Source organism: Penicillium arizonense, assembly GCF_001773325.1.
Source record: "Penicillium arizonense strain CBS 141311 chromosome Unknown PENARI_contig037, whole genome shotgun sequence".
NCBI classification, from domain to species: domain Eukaryota; kingdom Fungi; phylum Ascomycota; class Eurotiomycetes; order Eurotiales; family Aspergillaceae; genus Penicillium; species Penicillium arizonense.
In genome coordinates this window covers 1-14,577 of record NW_019173314.1, presented here as the reverse complement: position 1 = coordinate 14,577, position 14,577 = coordinate 1, and the positions used below count along the sequence as shown (strand labels likewise).

General features: G+C 43.1%; 2 protein-coding genes across 2 annotated transcripts; one reads left to right on the top strand and one right to left on the bottom strand.

Annotated features, from left to right (window-relative positions):
• Positions 1-423: 423 nt before the first annotated feature.
• PENARI_c037G06702 (flavin monoamine oxidase family protein) lies at positions 424-3,245 on the bottom strand (the record flags this gene model as incomplete). The annotated part of the gene is made up of 2 exons (XM_022636925.1): positions 424-2,410; positions 3,046-3,245. The coding sequence occupies 2 exons, from the start codon at positions 3,243-3,245 to the stop codon at positions 424-426; spliced, it is 2,187 nt and encodes a 728-aa protein (XP_022483235.1).
• Positions 3,246-8,029: 4,784 nt separating this feature from the next.
• On the top strand, positions 8,030-8,231 carry PENARI_c037G08209 (uncharacterized protein; the record flags this gene model as incomplete). Its single annotated transcript, XM_022636934.1, has 2 exons — positions 8,030-8,165; positions 8,227-8,231. The coding sequence occupies 2 exons, from the start codon at positions 8,030-8,032 to the stop codon at positions 8,229-8,231; spliced, it is 141 nt and encodes a 46-aa protein (XP_022483246.1).
• Between the last annotated feature and the right edge of the window lie 6,346 nt (positions 8,232-14,577).

The following is a 14,577-nucleotide window of genomic DNA, read 5'->3' as shown; positions in this document are numbered from 1 at the left end:
GGCGCTCTTTGTTCTATTAATCATGCCCACCAGCGACTCCAAATAATTGGACTCGAACTATCCATTGTTTATATTTGCTATCACGGCGATAGGTGGGATCCTTTTTTTTTTTTTTTGAGAGGTTCCCTATTCTAAGACATACGTATCTAGCGCTTGAAATAAAATCATTCCTAACGTATCGAAACTACTTGATGACCACTGTATATCACGAGCGCACATACCTTCTAAAGAATGTTCAGCTTTGGTTTTCCGATTCAGAATTGTACAAGAGACCGACCAATGGGAAATTATGCGTCTTTATCTATTGGCGAGTGTCGCAGACCTGTAAAATCGAACATGAAGCCCCGTTGTACTGTTCAATGAATTTTGTCATTTATGATTAATGTAACGACTGTCTTCAGTATTATATACTCTATCAAACCCTTAAAGCTTGATCCACCGACCCATCCAAGTCTCAACAATAGACTTCGCCTCATCAACCAAACCCAAATCAAGCAACAGCTGAGTAGTACCACGAACAGCAGAGTCTAAAGCGGAGAAAATCCAAGCATGCGTATAACTAGTATGCTCTCCAATAAAGATAGTGTTGAACTCAGTCTGATAGTAAGCAGGCAAATATAGCTCCTGCTGACCAACGAGGGGATCGGCCCAAGCACCAGCCTGGTGCTGGTCAAACTCCCAGCATTGGCGATCATAGATTCCAGTAAACTGTTCTGCGGCAATCTCACCGTGGACTTCAATCATAGTGCGCTGAATAAGAGCAACGTGTTCTTCAGGGCTAAGCGCGGCAGCGGAGCGCGCTGGTGTGCCGGAGATATATGAGGCCAGGATAACTCCTGGTCCGGTGCCGTTCATGTTATAAGATGGGTAGCAAACGCTTCCGACGCCTGATACATCGACTGAGCCACAGCCACCGAAAATGGGCTCTTCCAAGTGTTCCCAGAAGCGGGTCTTGTAGAGAAGAGCCATCTTGCAGGCTGGGTCGTAGTTCAGTGATGAAATGGCGCGGCTGAGGAGGGAGGAATACCGGGGGAGATCCCAGAGTCTGACTTTGCTAAAAGGTGTAGCCACAACAGCGTAATCGTATTCCTTGGTTTCCGGGATCATTTGCAGGGGGTCCTCGCGCCATGCAACGGCGATCTTTCCAGAGGTTTCATTGTAAATGAGGCCTTGGACTGTGCGGTTAAGAGTCAACTTGTCCTCGACGTGAGGGTAAAAGGCACGTGGCAAGGACTCCAAGCCCTTGTCGATCGTGCGCCACTTGGTTGCTGCGAAGTAGACGTCGTCGTAGAAATCGCCCCAAATTGGAGAGTTGGTGGTGCCAGCAACATAATCAGTGATATTGGCATCGTAACCCATTGCGTATCGCAAATACCCGGCCTCGGACCAGTGGAACATGCCATCTTCAACGGCCTGCTTGTGAGCTTGGTACATGTTGGTTGCGATTTTGCGAAGGGTTTCCCTGTCGTTAAGGGTAGTGTATCCTTCATAGTCAGCTTTCGCCTCTGCAACAGCTGTCGCGTTTGATGATGCAGCAGTGTAAACGAGAGATGAGTTGGCGGCAACCTGAGCAGCACTAGGGATTTGGCCATTAGGTAGACGGTTGCCACCAGATGCCGCGGGCACGTTGGGGCTACTCTGGATCCAGGGAATGAAGTTGACTTGAAGCTCCGGCTTGTGCTTGTTCATCTCGTTGAGAACACCAGCCAATTGGAATACCATCCGGTGATCTTGAATTTCGAGGGTTTCATTGGTATCTGCATATGTGATGCCGACAGGGAAACGCATGGGACCCATTTCCTGGTACTGGTACTGGTCGGGACTTGTGTTGTTCAGGTACTTCGTGCGGATGCGGCCGCCGACACGTTGTGATGATTCGTAGATGTGCCAGTTATGAATGCCAACGGACTCGAGCAGCAGACTCGTCATCAAGCCAGACATTCCACCACCGAGAATGGCAACAGAGTGACTCTTTGCCTTGGAGACGAATGCCTTGTTATTCTTCTTTGACTTCATGTAGGCAACTCCATCGAACCAAGGGCCCATAGCATCTGCCACATCGGCGATACTCTCCCGCTTCTTGATCGGTGATGACACCATAATGGGCGAGGAACGGCCCATCAGCCTTGATCCGGAGAAAGCATGTAGACAGTGTGAATGGGGTGCATCAGGTGGTGTAGCCCAAACGAAACGCTGTGGGTGTGCTTCACGTTTCACGAACGTGCTTCCGATCTCATGGTGACTCTGCATCGGATCTTCGATTCCGCATTCTCCGTAGACAAGCTGCAGATGACCTTCAAATTGGCCATCTAAGAACTCGACATGGATGTTGTGCAACGAGTCGGCAGTTACACCCCCGGGACCATGAAACCGTATAACCTCAATGTCTCTTTGTACGACACCGGCAAGGCTTAGGCCAGTTAGCCCTAATCCCAGCAGGGTATGCCGTAGGTAATCTTTCATGGTTTATGGCAATGGTGAGGCTCAATGGAAGTATAGGATGAGTATTTTGAACTGTCGTGCCTTGTGCTACATAGCCATCTCATGCGTTTTATATCTTTGATTCCACCATTGTCTGAGTCCCGATATATCCGGATTGCACTCAATATCTTGCGCTCATCGTTATCTACGAGGCCTCGCATAATTCATAACAACATGACAGCCATGTGGTCGTATTGAACATTAAGATAGGCTACAACCGAGACACCATGCAATACTGTGACCTCCACCGCAGCATCAGCGTGGGCGATTAGAGAGTTGCATGCATTTTACGTAAAATATCAATGAGACAAAGGGCGTGCAAAGATCAAATCAGCACGGCCGAGCTCACGTTTGTCGGGTCAAGATGAACAATGGGATTCGTCCGATAAAGCTATTAAGCTTTGAGATCGTTCTAGATATTCCCTATCAAAGCGGAGATTTGACCGGTATCAGCGGAATAAAGCGACGTTTGTTTGTTATCTCAGGGCCGGGGTATATCCGGGGTCAACGGTCATTATTAGAACGCCGACACTCGATTCCGGTGCCTTGGCATAGGTCACTTACCCGTTGCAGACAACATATGCGGGGATGCAGGCACAGATAACAACTAGCGAGTATTTCTTGCTCGGCTTATCAGCGCGATGCAGGTCCAAGCGGTTGATGCGGGTCGGCAATGGTGGCTTGGCACGCCTTTTGTAATGCAACGGAATGCAGATGGAACCTCTCGGAGTGGTCGGAGTGATCCGTGAGATAGCAACAGGCATAGTCAATAAATTTCGGTCATAATGGAAATGTGAGAGATCGCCCACGCCAGGGCCTGAGCATAGTAGAATCCTCGAGCGCCGACATTCCTATCATTTCCTCTCTTGCCGAATTGTTTGCTTATTATTTGGTAAGATGATTCTAGATATAACATAGTACAGTCTTCAATTCCTTCTCTATTTGCTTCGGAGCAATCAACGATATAATAATTTATTTAGACAGTCTCACTCACCTCTAATGGATATCAACGCTATGGTACGGTGCTAACAGGATGGTTTCTCAGAAACATAAAGTTATCTTGAGCCTACTAAGCAACCTGATCGCTCACCCTAGTGCTCAGACTGATCGGCCCGTTTGATCTTAACTTGCATTATCGTTCTTTCAAAAGCTCCGATGATATCCGCACTGCTGCCTACTCCTAGGAGCGATGACTAGGAAATAGCGCATTCTCCCGTTGCTATAGTAACTTTCACTCTGTAAACTTCTAGTTGGTCGGCTCAATAGTGTCTTTCAACTTATATGAGAGATTGACCATCTTATCACCTTTACAATTCACCATCCACTCTTCTATTTAACATGTAGGCTCTGTCCCGCCGTCTATTTAATAATCCTAACATAGATTCCCTTGTTATCCTAATTCACTATATCCGGGGCTGGCTCGATCCCAAGACCATCGTATACTATTACAATCGGGCAAATATCCTCGCGTGCCCTACTATTAGTCTTGAATGTATTCACGCGCTATACTACGCATAGTGGAGAAATAAATCACCGGTATTAGTATAATTCCGAACAAGGAGCCCGCCACCCCCCCACATAGTTAATACTATACTATTGTTCCTAGGATCAGTTCCTCCAGCCGATCCACAACGAGATTAAACGAGATTAATTGGCCACAGCAAAGGGCTAAGAAGTTGCACCGATAACGTAGGTGGTCTCATTTCTATATTGCGTTTACGACAGAGCCAAAAACTGTGCCGATTATCTTATATTATGCTTCATCATGTAACGGGCATAAAGTGACAATAAGGCCTAAAATATAAATAGTCCCAAGGATACCTTCTTTCTAGATTGCCTTATATATCCTTTTAATCCTTGTTAGTATAAGCGTATATCTAAGCTATATCTTATCTAAGGCTTAGATCCGAAAAGCTTATTCATATAAAAGCTTATTAGCTATACCCATTATTAGAAGGTCTATTAATGGTTTAAACCTTATAACCTTCAATGATCCTAGTGATCTTATGATCTATGATCATTACACTAGTGATCTTATGACCTATGATTTGAAATACCTTATAGAACCTCACGATTCCACGTCGTTCTATCAGGTAAGCTAATTAGCTATATATAGGACCTCGAGGAAGGGTCCTAAGAGATTAGAATCATCATCTACTTTTATTTTTCTTGACTATCAAGTGATACTATCAAAGACCCTTACCTTATTTATAAGCAAAGGTGACGTGTGCTTAGGGGTTATATCTTATATAATATATTGTATTATATAAGCGACGGTGAGGTAAGGTAATAGTCACGATAGTTGTCGACGGTGAGGTGTAAGAAGGTTATAATAATAAGGTAAGGGTCTTTGATAGTATCACTTGATAGTCAAGAAAAATAAAAGTAGATGATGATTCTAATCTCTTAGGACCCTTCCTCGAGGTCCTATATATAGCTAATTAGCTTACCTGATAGAACGACGTGGAATCGTGAGGTTCTATAAGGTATTTCAAATCATAGGTCATAGGATCACTAGTGTAATGATCATAGATCATAAGATCACTAGAATCATAGAGGGCTATAAGGTTTAAACCATTAATAGACCTTCTAATAATAGGCATAGCTAATAACCTTTTATATTATAAGCTCTTCGGATCTAAGCCTTAGATAAGATATAGCTTAGATATACGCTTATACTAACATTATTATTATAACCTTCTTACACCTCACCGTCGACAACTATCGTGACTATTACCTCACCTCACCGTCGCTTATATAATATGGTATATTATATAAGTTATAACCCCTAAGCACACGTCACCTCTGCTTATAAGTTTTATTAGGTTCGCTAACTTTTACCGCTTATTTATGCCGCGTTTTGTAGACTATACGAAACCTTTAATTAAGTTACCGCGAAAAGAAGCTTTATTTACGTAGAACGACGCTTAACGGGTATTCACGGAATTAAAAGAAAAGTTTATCGATACACCGATACTAGCTTATTTCGAAGAAGGCCGAGAAACAATTATAGAAGTAGACGCGTCTGGCTAGGCTACTAGAGTAGTCCTATCCTAAGTCTCTGATATAGCTCTTTACGACCTATCGCTTACCTATCTTAAAAGCTAAATCTAGCTAAATCGAACTACAAGATATACGATAAGGAACTACTAGCGATTATACGCGTACTTCGTGAATAGCGGCCGGAACTTAAAATAGTCCTAAAATTCAAGATTCTTATAGATTATAAGAATCTTCGATATTTCGTAAATATAAGGCACCTAAATAAATATTAAATACGTTAGTTAGACCTATTCTTAGAGTTCGATTTCGACCTATAGTACCGTCCTAGGAAGCTAGCTTCTAGACTAGACGCCCTATTAAGATAGACCTAGGATACTCCCTAGGGAAACGCCGACGAAAGGATATCGAATCGCTTCTAACGTATATTTAAGAAGGTAAACGTAGATATAGGGTAGGCTATAGAAGCTCCCTAAGGAAACGCCGACGAAATGATATTGAACTACCCGCGATTAATACTTAAAAATGTAAACGTAAGTACTAAATGGGTCTAAGTAGACGACTCCCCTTTAGACTTCGAGATCCTAGTCCCTCTATTCGAGGAGCCTACACTACAATCCCTCTAGGGAAGAAGCTAAAGGTCCGACTAAGTATACCGCACGATCTCTTAAGCGCTAAAGGACGGAGAGCGATAAATTATAGCCGAAATAGACGTTAAAATAAGTCTCGCCGAATACTAGTTAAACGAATAAGGACTTCTTTATTTCCGTGACCGTATCTAGATCCTAGAGAACGAACCCCTATGGATTAGAGTGATATAACGTGTCTATAACTCTTATATTATAGGTTACCTAGGTCGAGACGCTACCTATTCGATACTATCTCGCCGGTTTTTCTAGCCCGGCGCGGCGAAGGACGTACGAAGATTCCTCCGAAATTATATAGTTTGTGGAAGAAGCATAATTTAGCGCGACACTAAGTAGGGCCTACTTAAACTACTTCCGTGTTAAGACCCTGCGAGGTCCTAGTGTAGCAGTATGAGTACGGGAAGTAGAGACTATCGAAGAAGTGTATGTGCAGGTGCAATCAGAGACTAATTGCTGCCCTTCATGCGAAGGCCAGCGAGTGCAATAAATATAAGGTGCGCTTAGCTAAGGGACTAAGCGAAGTGCACGACCTCTATGGTCTATGCATACGCCTATCTATTAGCGCACTGCGCAGCCTAAAGGCTCGCAGTATACTTTTTAGGCACCCTTAGGCACCTGTTAGGTCGGGGTCCTAATAATATCCCCCTCCTTTAGAGGCCACGGCCCGTGGCCTAAGGTTCCTAAGATTCGTAGTGCGAATTCGTATTCGTAGTCACGTATAGGTATGGTAGCCTAGTAAGCATAGTCCGTTAAAACCTCATCTAGAGTAAAAACCTTATAGAGGAAAAGCTCGTAGGTAGGAAAGGTAACTAGCGCTAGTGGTGCTAGTGTAGGGTTATAAGGTCACGTGCTCTATTATTTCGGCTGAAAAACTATTTTAGTGAGAAGTGTTTGTATGATTTACACTCTTAATAGGAGTAGATAGCGGTGGTAGTGGTCAAGGAAGGAGTATAGAGAATAACATAGATATTATGGTCGTTTATTATTATTGTTTTTCTTCCTTCCTACGCTTCCCAACCTCTTTGAAAGTACGTGATTTCTTCCTCCCCTACTTCCCCTATGTCCTAAAGCATCCTTCCTAATGCTCTATAAGCTTTATAGAGATAATCCTAGACGCGTATAAGCTTCAAAATAAAGCTTTCCTGGCCTCCTAGGGATGCCTATGCGTGTCCTAAGTCCTTGTTAACCCTGCCTAAGGCTTCGCTAGAGCTTCCATAATAAGCTCCACGTCCTTATTGACGTTGCCTAAGACTTCACTAGAGCTTCTATAATAAGCTCCACGTCCTTATTGACGTTGCCTAAGACTTCGCTAGAGCTTCCACAATAAGCTCCATGCTCCTATTGACATTGCCTAAGGCCTCATAGTAGTATAGATTCGCCCCCTCCTAGTGCAAAACGGCCCTATTTTGAAAACTACTAACCTCTTATACGTGCCAATAGTGTCGGAGCCATATATTCCTACGCACTTACGCTTCGCCCCGGCCGCCCTGGCGGCTAAAGAAGAAGAAGAGTTCCCTTTGTGGGACGGATTTAGTAGCTCTTCCTCGGAAGAGGAGGTCGCGGTGCGCGCCGGTAGACCTAGGCTAGATAGAGGGCTTCTATACTAGCGCTATATCTTCCGGTTAGTGTAGCACCCTGATTATTAGTGCGTGTTGCTAATAGATCGTATAAAATACCTCTATTATGCTAGTGGCCGCTATAGGTGTAAGTCGGTGAGTAGGATTTCATAGGATTCTTCGTAGCTAAGGATAATACTAACTAGGTCTTTATAGGTGTACCCCGAACTTATGCCTAAGGTAGAGCACGCGCTCTCTCCTACTATCACTAGCGAATAGCGGGTGGTGCTTCTAAAAGGTCTTCTTTAAAAGACCTAGCTTATCACTACCGCTATAAAGCCCGCTATGACCCCTAAGGTCGCCGCTAGTGAGGAGGTTCCCTCGCCCCCGTCGTCGGTTACGTCTTCTCCCGAGAAGTTCGTGACTCCTAAGGGAACTCTAGCTCCGGAGGAGTCTCTACTCCGCTGTCTATTGCGTCGTAGTAGCTAAGTTTTCTCCCTATTGCGCCTAGCTTCCGGCGTATAGGAGACTATACGTGATAGTTTAGGTTAGCCGTAGCGAGCGCCTAAGAGCTTAGTAGGAAGGAGGATAATTTGTGGTTAGAGACTAGACTATTTTCCTATATATAATTCCTAGGGAATAGCCCCTATAATACTATTAAGATTTATTTCTCGCGCGCCTCTGGCGCTTTAAAGTTCTTTTAGGTTCGTACTATAGCTTTTCTTCGTATTCCTATAGCGCCTATAATTGCTCTAGGTTCTCTTAGGGTTCCTATATTGCTTCTATATTATAGTAGCCTTCCTATTTGACTTAGTATATGCGAGGCTTAGTCCCCTTATGGGAAAGGATGCGCTTAACCTTATATTTAGGTTGACTATCTATAATAATAGGTGTAGGACCCTCCTACGAAGCGTTTCTATAGTGCCCCTCTAATATAGAGATATAGAATATCGGATAAATATGACGGAGGAGCGGCGGTAGTCTTAATTTATATAACTATAAGCCGAGTTTATTGATAATAGTGAAAGGGCTAATTATCTTTGTATCTAATTTCTTACTAGGGCGACCCGTCTTAATATACTTAGCTCGCACGTAGACTAGGTCTCTAACCCTAAATACCTTCTTAAGGTAATTCTTATCGTAATAGCGCTTTATCGCGTCTTTCGCCTTAGCTAGCTTCTTATAGAGAAAGTGTCGTATTTCCTAGATCTCCTATATCCGGCTCACTACGTCCTAGTGATACTCCTATAGAAGCTCTTCTACACTAGCTCGAAGGTCTAGCTTAAACCTAAGTAGCGCCTAGAAAGGAGAGACACTAGACGCACTATAAGGAGTCTAATTGTATACGAACTAGGCTATAGGAAGCTATCGTACCTAGTCGTCCTATTCCTAATTAACGTAGGAACGGAGGAAATACTCTAGCGTCTAATTTTGACGCTTAGTCTAACCGTCTATTTAAGGGTGGTAGGCTATAGAGAGACGTCTTCTCACTACGAGGTAGTAGTAAAAGGTAGACTAGAATTAGCTAGTAAAAAGACTACCTCGATCACTAACGAGGTTCTTAGGCATCCCTATAATAGGGATGATACGCTCGTAGAGCAATTCCGCTAAATTAGGTATATTAATATCCTTAGAGCACGGTAGGTAAAAGGAATACTTAGTGAATATATCCACTATCACTAGGATCGTATTATAGACCCTTCCTCTCTACAAAGAGGGTGGTAGGCTAGTAATAAAGTCTAAACTAACCCACTACGCTAGCCGTTCCGGCATAGGCAACGGTTATAATAGCCTATACAGCTTATACCTACGAACTAAATTCCTTTAGCAATTCTCGTAGTCTTTAACATATTCCTTAATATATTAGGTAAGTCTAGGCTAATAGAATCGTCTACGTATAGTATCTAGGGTGCGCTTCACCCGGTAATATCCTCCCTAAGGATTATCGTGATACGTTCGTAGTATCTTCTCTTTTAGTTTAGTCACCGATAGGATATATACGCGGTTATCAAACCTAAGTAGACTATCTAATATCTTACTCTAGGGCGTACTATTTAGCCTCGCACTATTATTCCCCTCTATTAGTTAGCGAGAGATATCTAGCGCTTTAGGATCCCTTCCCTACGTATGCTTAACAATCTCCACTATAGAAGTTAGTAATATATACGAGTATACTATCTCACTATCTATTGCTACCCGCGTAAGGAGGCGTGGCACTAGGGGGTCTAGAATTCCTATATCGCTATTAGCATAGTACTTATCTACTATATCTTTGATATCTTCGTAAGCACTATCGGCACTCCCACCGATTATAGGACTTAGCTAATCACTATTTAAGCCTACGAGGCCCTAGCACGCAATAGTACCGGTCCCTAGCGTAGGGGAGAGAGTTCGCGGTCCTTTAGAACTATCTCGCTATCCCTACGCTCTCACTATAGGTTCCTCGGAATCCTATATATTCTTAGCCACCGGTCCGGTAGCACTAGACTTCGTTAGGATACTACCTAACCCCGGCGCTAGCGCGACACTTATATCGTATTAGTCTAAATTAGACCTTTCGTAGGATCCTCCTACTTTCTTAAGGGAGAGAGGCTGCTAAATAGTATTTCCCGTCCGATCTATTATAGATCGCTTATAGGACCACCCTATAAGGGCCTCTTGCCCTAGAGTACGTGTAACTATTGCTAACTAGCCGCTGCCTAACTCTATCTAATCTAAACTAGATCGCTTATAGGACTATCCTATAAGGGCCTCTTGCCCTTAAGTACGTATAGCCTCTACTAACTAGCCGCTATCTAACTCTATTATATCTATTGTGATTCGTAGCTTATCTTAAAGTTTGGGTAGAAGCGAATTCTTCCTAAATTCCCTATCTCTAGGTGCGTAATTAGGTCTTCTACTAGGCGTATTAGCGGGGTTCTTCGCACCTAGGCGATGCTTAATTATAAAACCGAATGTAGCTAGTTTTTTAGCCTACCTAGCCTAACGCCTACTAAGGTCCTTAGTTAATATAAAGTAGCGTAGGTTAGTATAATCGGAAAGCACCACCACTAGGTAGGTGCTCCCTTTAAGGTAATATCTCTAATACTTAAAGGATTCGACGATCGTAAGCAATTCTATATTATACGTCTTATAGCGGGTCTCCGTATTAATTATTTTCCTTAACTAAAAAGTAATTAGGTGCTAGCGACCCTCTTAGTCTTACTAGCTAGCGATCCCTATAACTACGTAACCTAAAGTATTAGGTTTAACGCGAATTAGCTAGCACCGGTGGTTCCGTAAAGCGGCGTTTAAGCTCTTCAAAAGCCTTCCGTGCTTCCGGGGTAAGAGTGAAAGTAGCCTTATTACGATTCGCACGCTTCTTAGTGCTACCCTAGCCCTTCGTGGTAGCCGTTAAGGGTGCCGTAATACGGGAAAACCCTTCGATAAATCGGCGGTAAAATCTAGCGAATCCGAGAAATTAGAGTATATCGTAGACGTATTAGGGTAATAGCCACTATAGGATCGTCTTAATACGATCCTTCTCTATTAAAATGCTATTTAGGGATATCATAAATCCCAAAAAATAGACTTCTTATATATAAAATCGGCACTTACTACGCTTCGCGTATAGTCGATACGTGCGTAGCCTATCTAGAACCTTCTTTATATAAAGGATATACTCCTCCTCACTCTAGGAGTAAATTAAAATGTCGTCTAAATAGATAACGTAATAGATATCAAGTAGATCGCTTAATACGCGGTTAATATATGACTAGAACGTCGTAGGCGTATTAGCCAGCCTAAATAGTATAACCGTGTATTTAAAGTGACCGTATTAGGTGCGAAACGCGGTTTTCCACTCGTTACCCTTACGAATACGAATCCTATAATAGGCGTCCTAGATATTAAGCTAGGTATAGATCACCGCACCCGATAACTAGTCTATAGTCTTACTAATTAATAGTAAGGGGTATCGATTCTTAATCGTGATCTTATTAAGACCCCGACAATCGATATAAAGGCGTAAGGAACCGTCTTTCTTAGGGACAAATATAATAGGTACGCCCGCCGGACTCTATAAGGGTCTAATCTAGCCCTTTTAGATCGTATTATCGATATATTCCCTAAGGGTCTCTAATTCCTTTGCTAATAATAAATAAATTAGGCGGTAAGGTAGCTACGAATCTAGCTAAAGATCGATTAGATAATTATACGTAGAGTTCTTAGGTAACCTAGCTACCTAGGACGTATCAAAGACGTCCTTATACTCTCGATAGGTTTCCGGGAAGGTATCCCCTATACTAGCCGCTATAACGGGTAGCGTAGGGTGGCCGTCTCCTCTACCGTATACCGTAGTAAGTAGCGGAGGAGACCCTAACTACACCGAAGGAGAAGGATACACTACTAGCGCGATAGCCCCTATAAGGATTTCTTAATAGTAAGCCGCTACGGTTATCTTATTCCCCCTTTAGCTAGTTAGCGGCCGCTATTTCCACGTATCCTCGGACTAGTTAATATCCGGATTAGCTCACACGAGCTAATTATATCTAAGAATAATATTGTATCCTACGATCTTAATAGATTCGTAAGAGATAATAAGGGAGTTTAGGACCCTATCGCTATCCCTTACTTCGTAGTTAACCTCACGGTTCCTATAGGAAGTGATAGGGTATCCGTTAAATATAATAGACCCCTATAAAGGTGTCACTTCCCTATCTAGAAGGTACTCCTTTATCTAGCGCTAGTTAATAAAGCTTTACTCTACTCCGCTATTAACTAGCGCCTATATATCCTTATTACCCTCCTAGATAAGGATTAAGACTTTATATACGAAGGCTCAGTCGCTCTACCTTCTAGGAACCCCTACTAGTGCTTTAATAGCTCTAAACACTAGGGGAGTTAGTTTTTTAATAGTTAGATCTTATCCTATAAAGCTCGCGGATCTAGTTAATCGTAGCTACTAGTATAATAGCCTAGTTTCCTATATCGATAGTAGGAAATAGCCCCTAATTATATAGGGGGTTATATGAATTTTCTCTTAGATACGCTATAGTGAGGCTCCTAATTCGAGTCGCTAACGCTCTATTTTTTATAATCTTTTTAGTGCGAATAGGTCTTTAGGTCACGTATAATATAGGACCGAAGGGGTATACTCGCTTCTTAATCTAACCGCACTATATTAGACTAAGTGCGAAGTAGCTTCCGCCTTTCTAGAAGCTAGTTCTCGACTATATAAAGGTGGCCGATATAAGCCTTGTAAGTATTAGGCTTATTAGGGTATTTAATAGCTTTAGTGCGAATAATATCTAGGATCTTAGCCTAGAGATACTCCTTACGATACTTATCTTTATAAGGGTATTATAGCTACCGGTGAATAGTGTCTAGCTCGGTTATAAACGTACGTATAGACTAATTGTGCCTCTAGGTCCGTCGTATATACGTAAGGGTAGCTTCGCGGTATATATTCTTAGGGTTATTAATAAGCCGTAAGTAGAATTCGGTGAAATCCTACTAGGTAGGTCGTTCTAAGAAGGACTATAGGTGCGCTCGCTATTAGTTATAGCGATCGTCTAATAGGTACGTGGCCGTAGTAGTCACCTTATTAGGTGCGAAGGCGTACCACTAGAGGTATTATTCGAAATAACTCTTAAGTCGATTCACGAATATATAGTATTCTTAGGTATTCGACCCTACGAATAGCTTAATCTTCGTATCCGCCCGAGATAGCTAAAGGCGTAGGGCCTAAATAGTCCTTAGGGGCGTGTCGGTCACTTCGGTCGCTTAGGTGCGAGGGTTAGTTAACGTATCTAGGCGAGATTCGAGTTCACGTTAGGCTAATACCTCTTCTACCTACGTAATCCGGTCTCTAAGCTTATCGAGGGAGGGCTTAGACGGGGGCGTAGGTATAGGTCGAGGTTAGGTCGTAGTATCGGTAGTTTATTACTACGAACGCGACCGGGTTTAGTAGGAGCTCGATATAATAGTAAAAAGGGGTTAATAGCTCTACCGGGCGTACTCGCTAGGTAGAGTAATTAGAATTGTTAGGACCCTACGAGGTCCTAGTGTAGCAGTATAAGTACGGGAAGTAGAGACTATCGTCGAAGTGTATATATAGGTGCAATCAGAGACTAATTGCTACCCTTTATACGAAGGCCAGCGAGTGCAATAAATATAAGGTGCGCTTAGCTAAGGGACTAAGCGAAGTGCACGACCTCTATGGTCCATGCATGCGCCTATCTATCAGCGCACTGCGCAGCCCAAAGGCTCGCAGTATACTTTTCAGGCACCCTTAGGCACCTGTCAGGTCGGGGTCCTGACATATATAAAACTTACATTTGCTAAGCTTCGTATATAGACGATATACGCGCAATCTGTCTAGAACCTTCTGGACATGCGTAGCGTGCTCTTCTTTATTCTGCGAATAGATGAGTATAAGCAGAGGTGACGTGTGCTTAACGTATTTCCCTACCGAGTGGGCCACCCCTACCGAGTGGGCCACCTACACCGGTCTATTCATTTTAAATGCATTTATCTCAACCAAAACGCCATTAAATTCAATAAGCTAAACTCGAGGTCTATTAGGACATGTAGTCATTCTATGACCCTGAATTCCACATACACTACACTTCGTTTTTGCCCTCGTACGCGACTGAGAAGGTGCCGGAGCTGGCCCTACCTCACGGGATACTTGTGCTAAAACTACTTGCTCTGGCTGCGCTAGTAAGGCAGAGGCCTCTAAAACTGAGAGGCCTTCTTCGGAAGCTATTTGCCTTTTAGACCGAGTCCTTTTTCGCTTCTTCGTCTCGTTTGCAGCGCGTAATTCGCTTACTTCTTTCTCGAGCAAAGCTGCCGATTGCATCGTAATTTGGCAGGCCTTTAAAACCTGATTTATCGCGGAGTTAAGCGGGCTT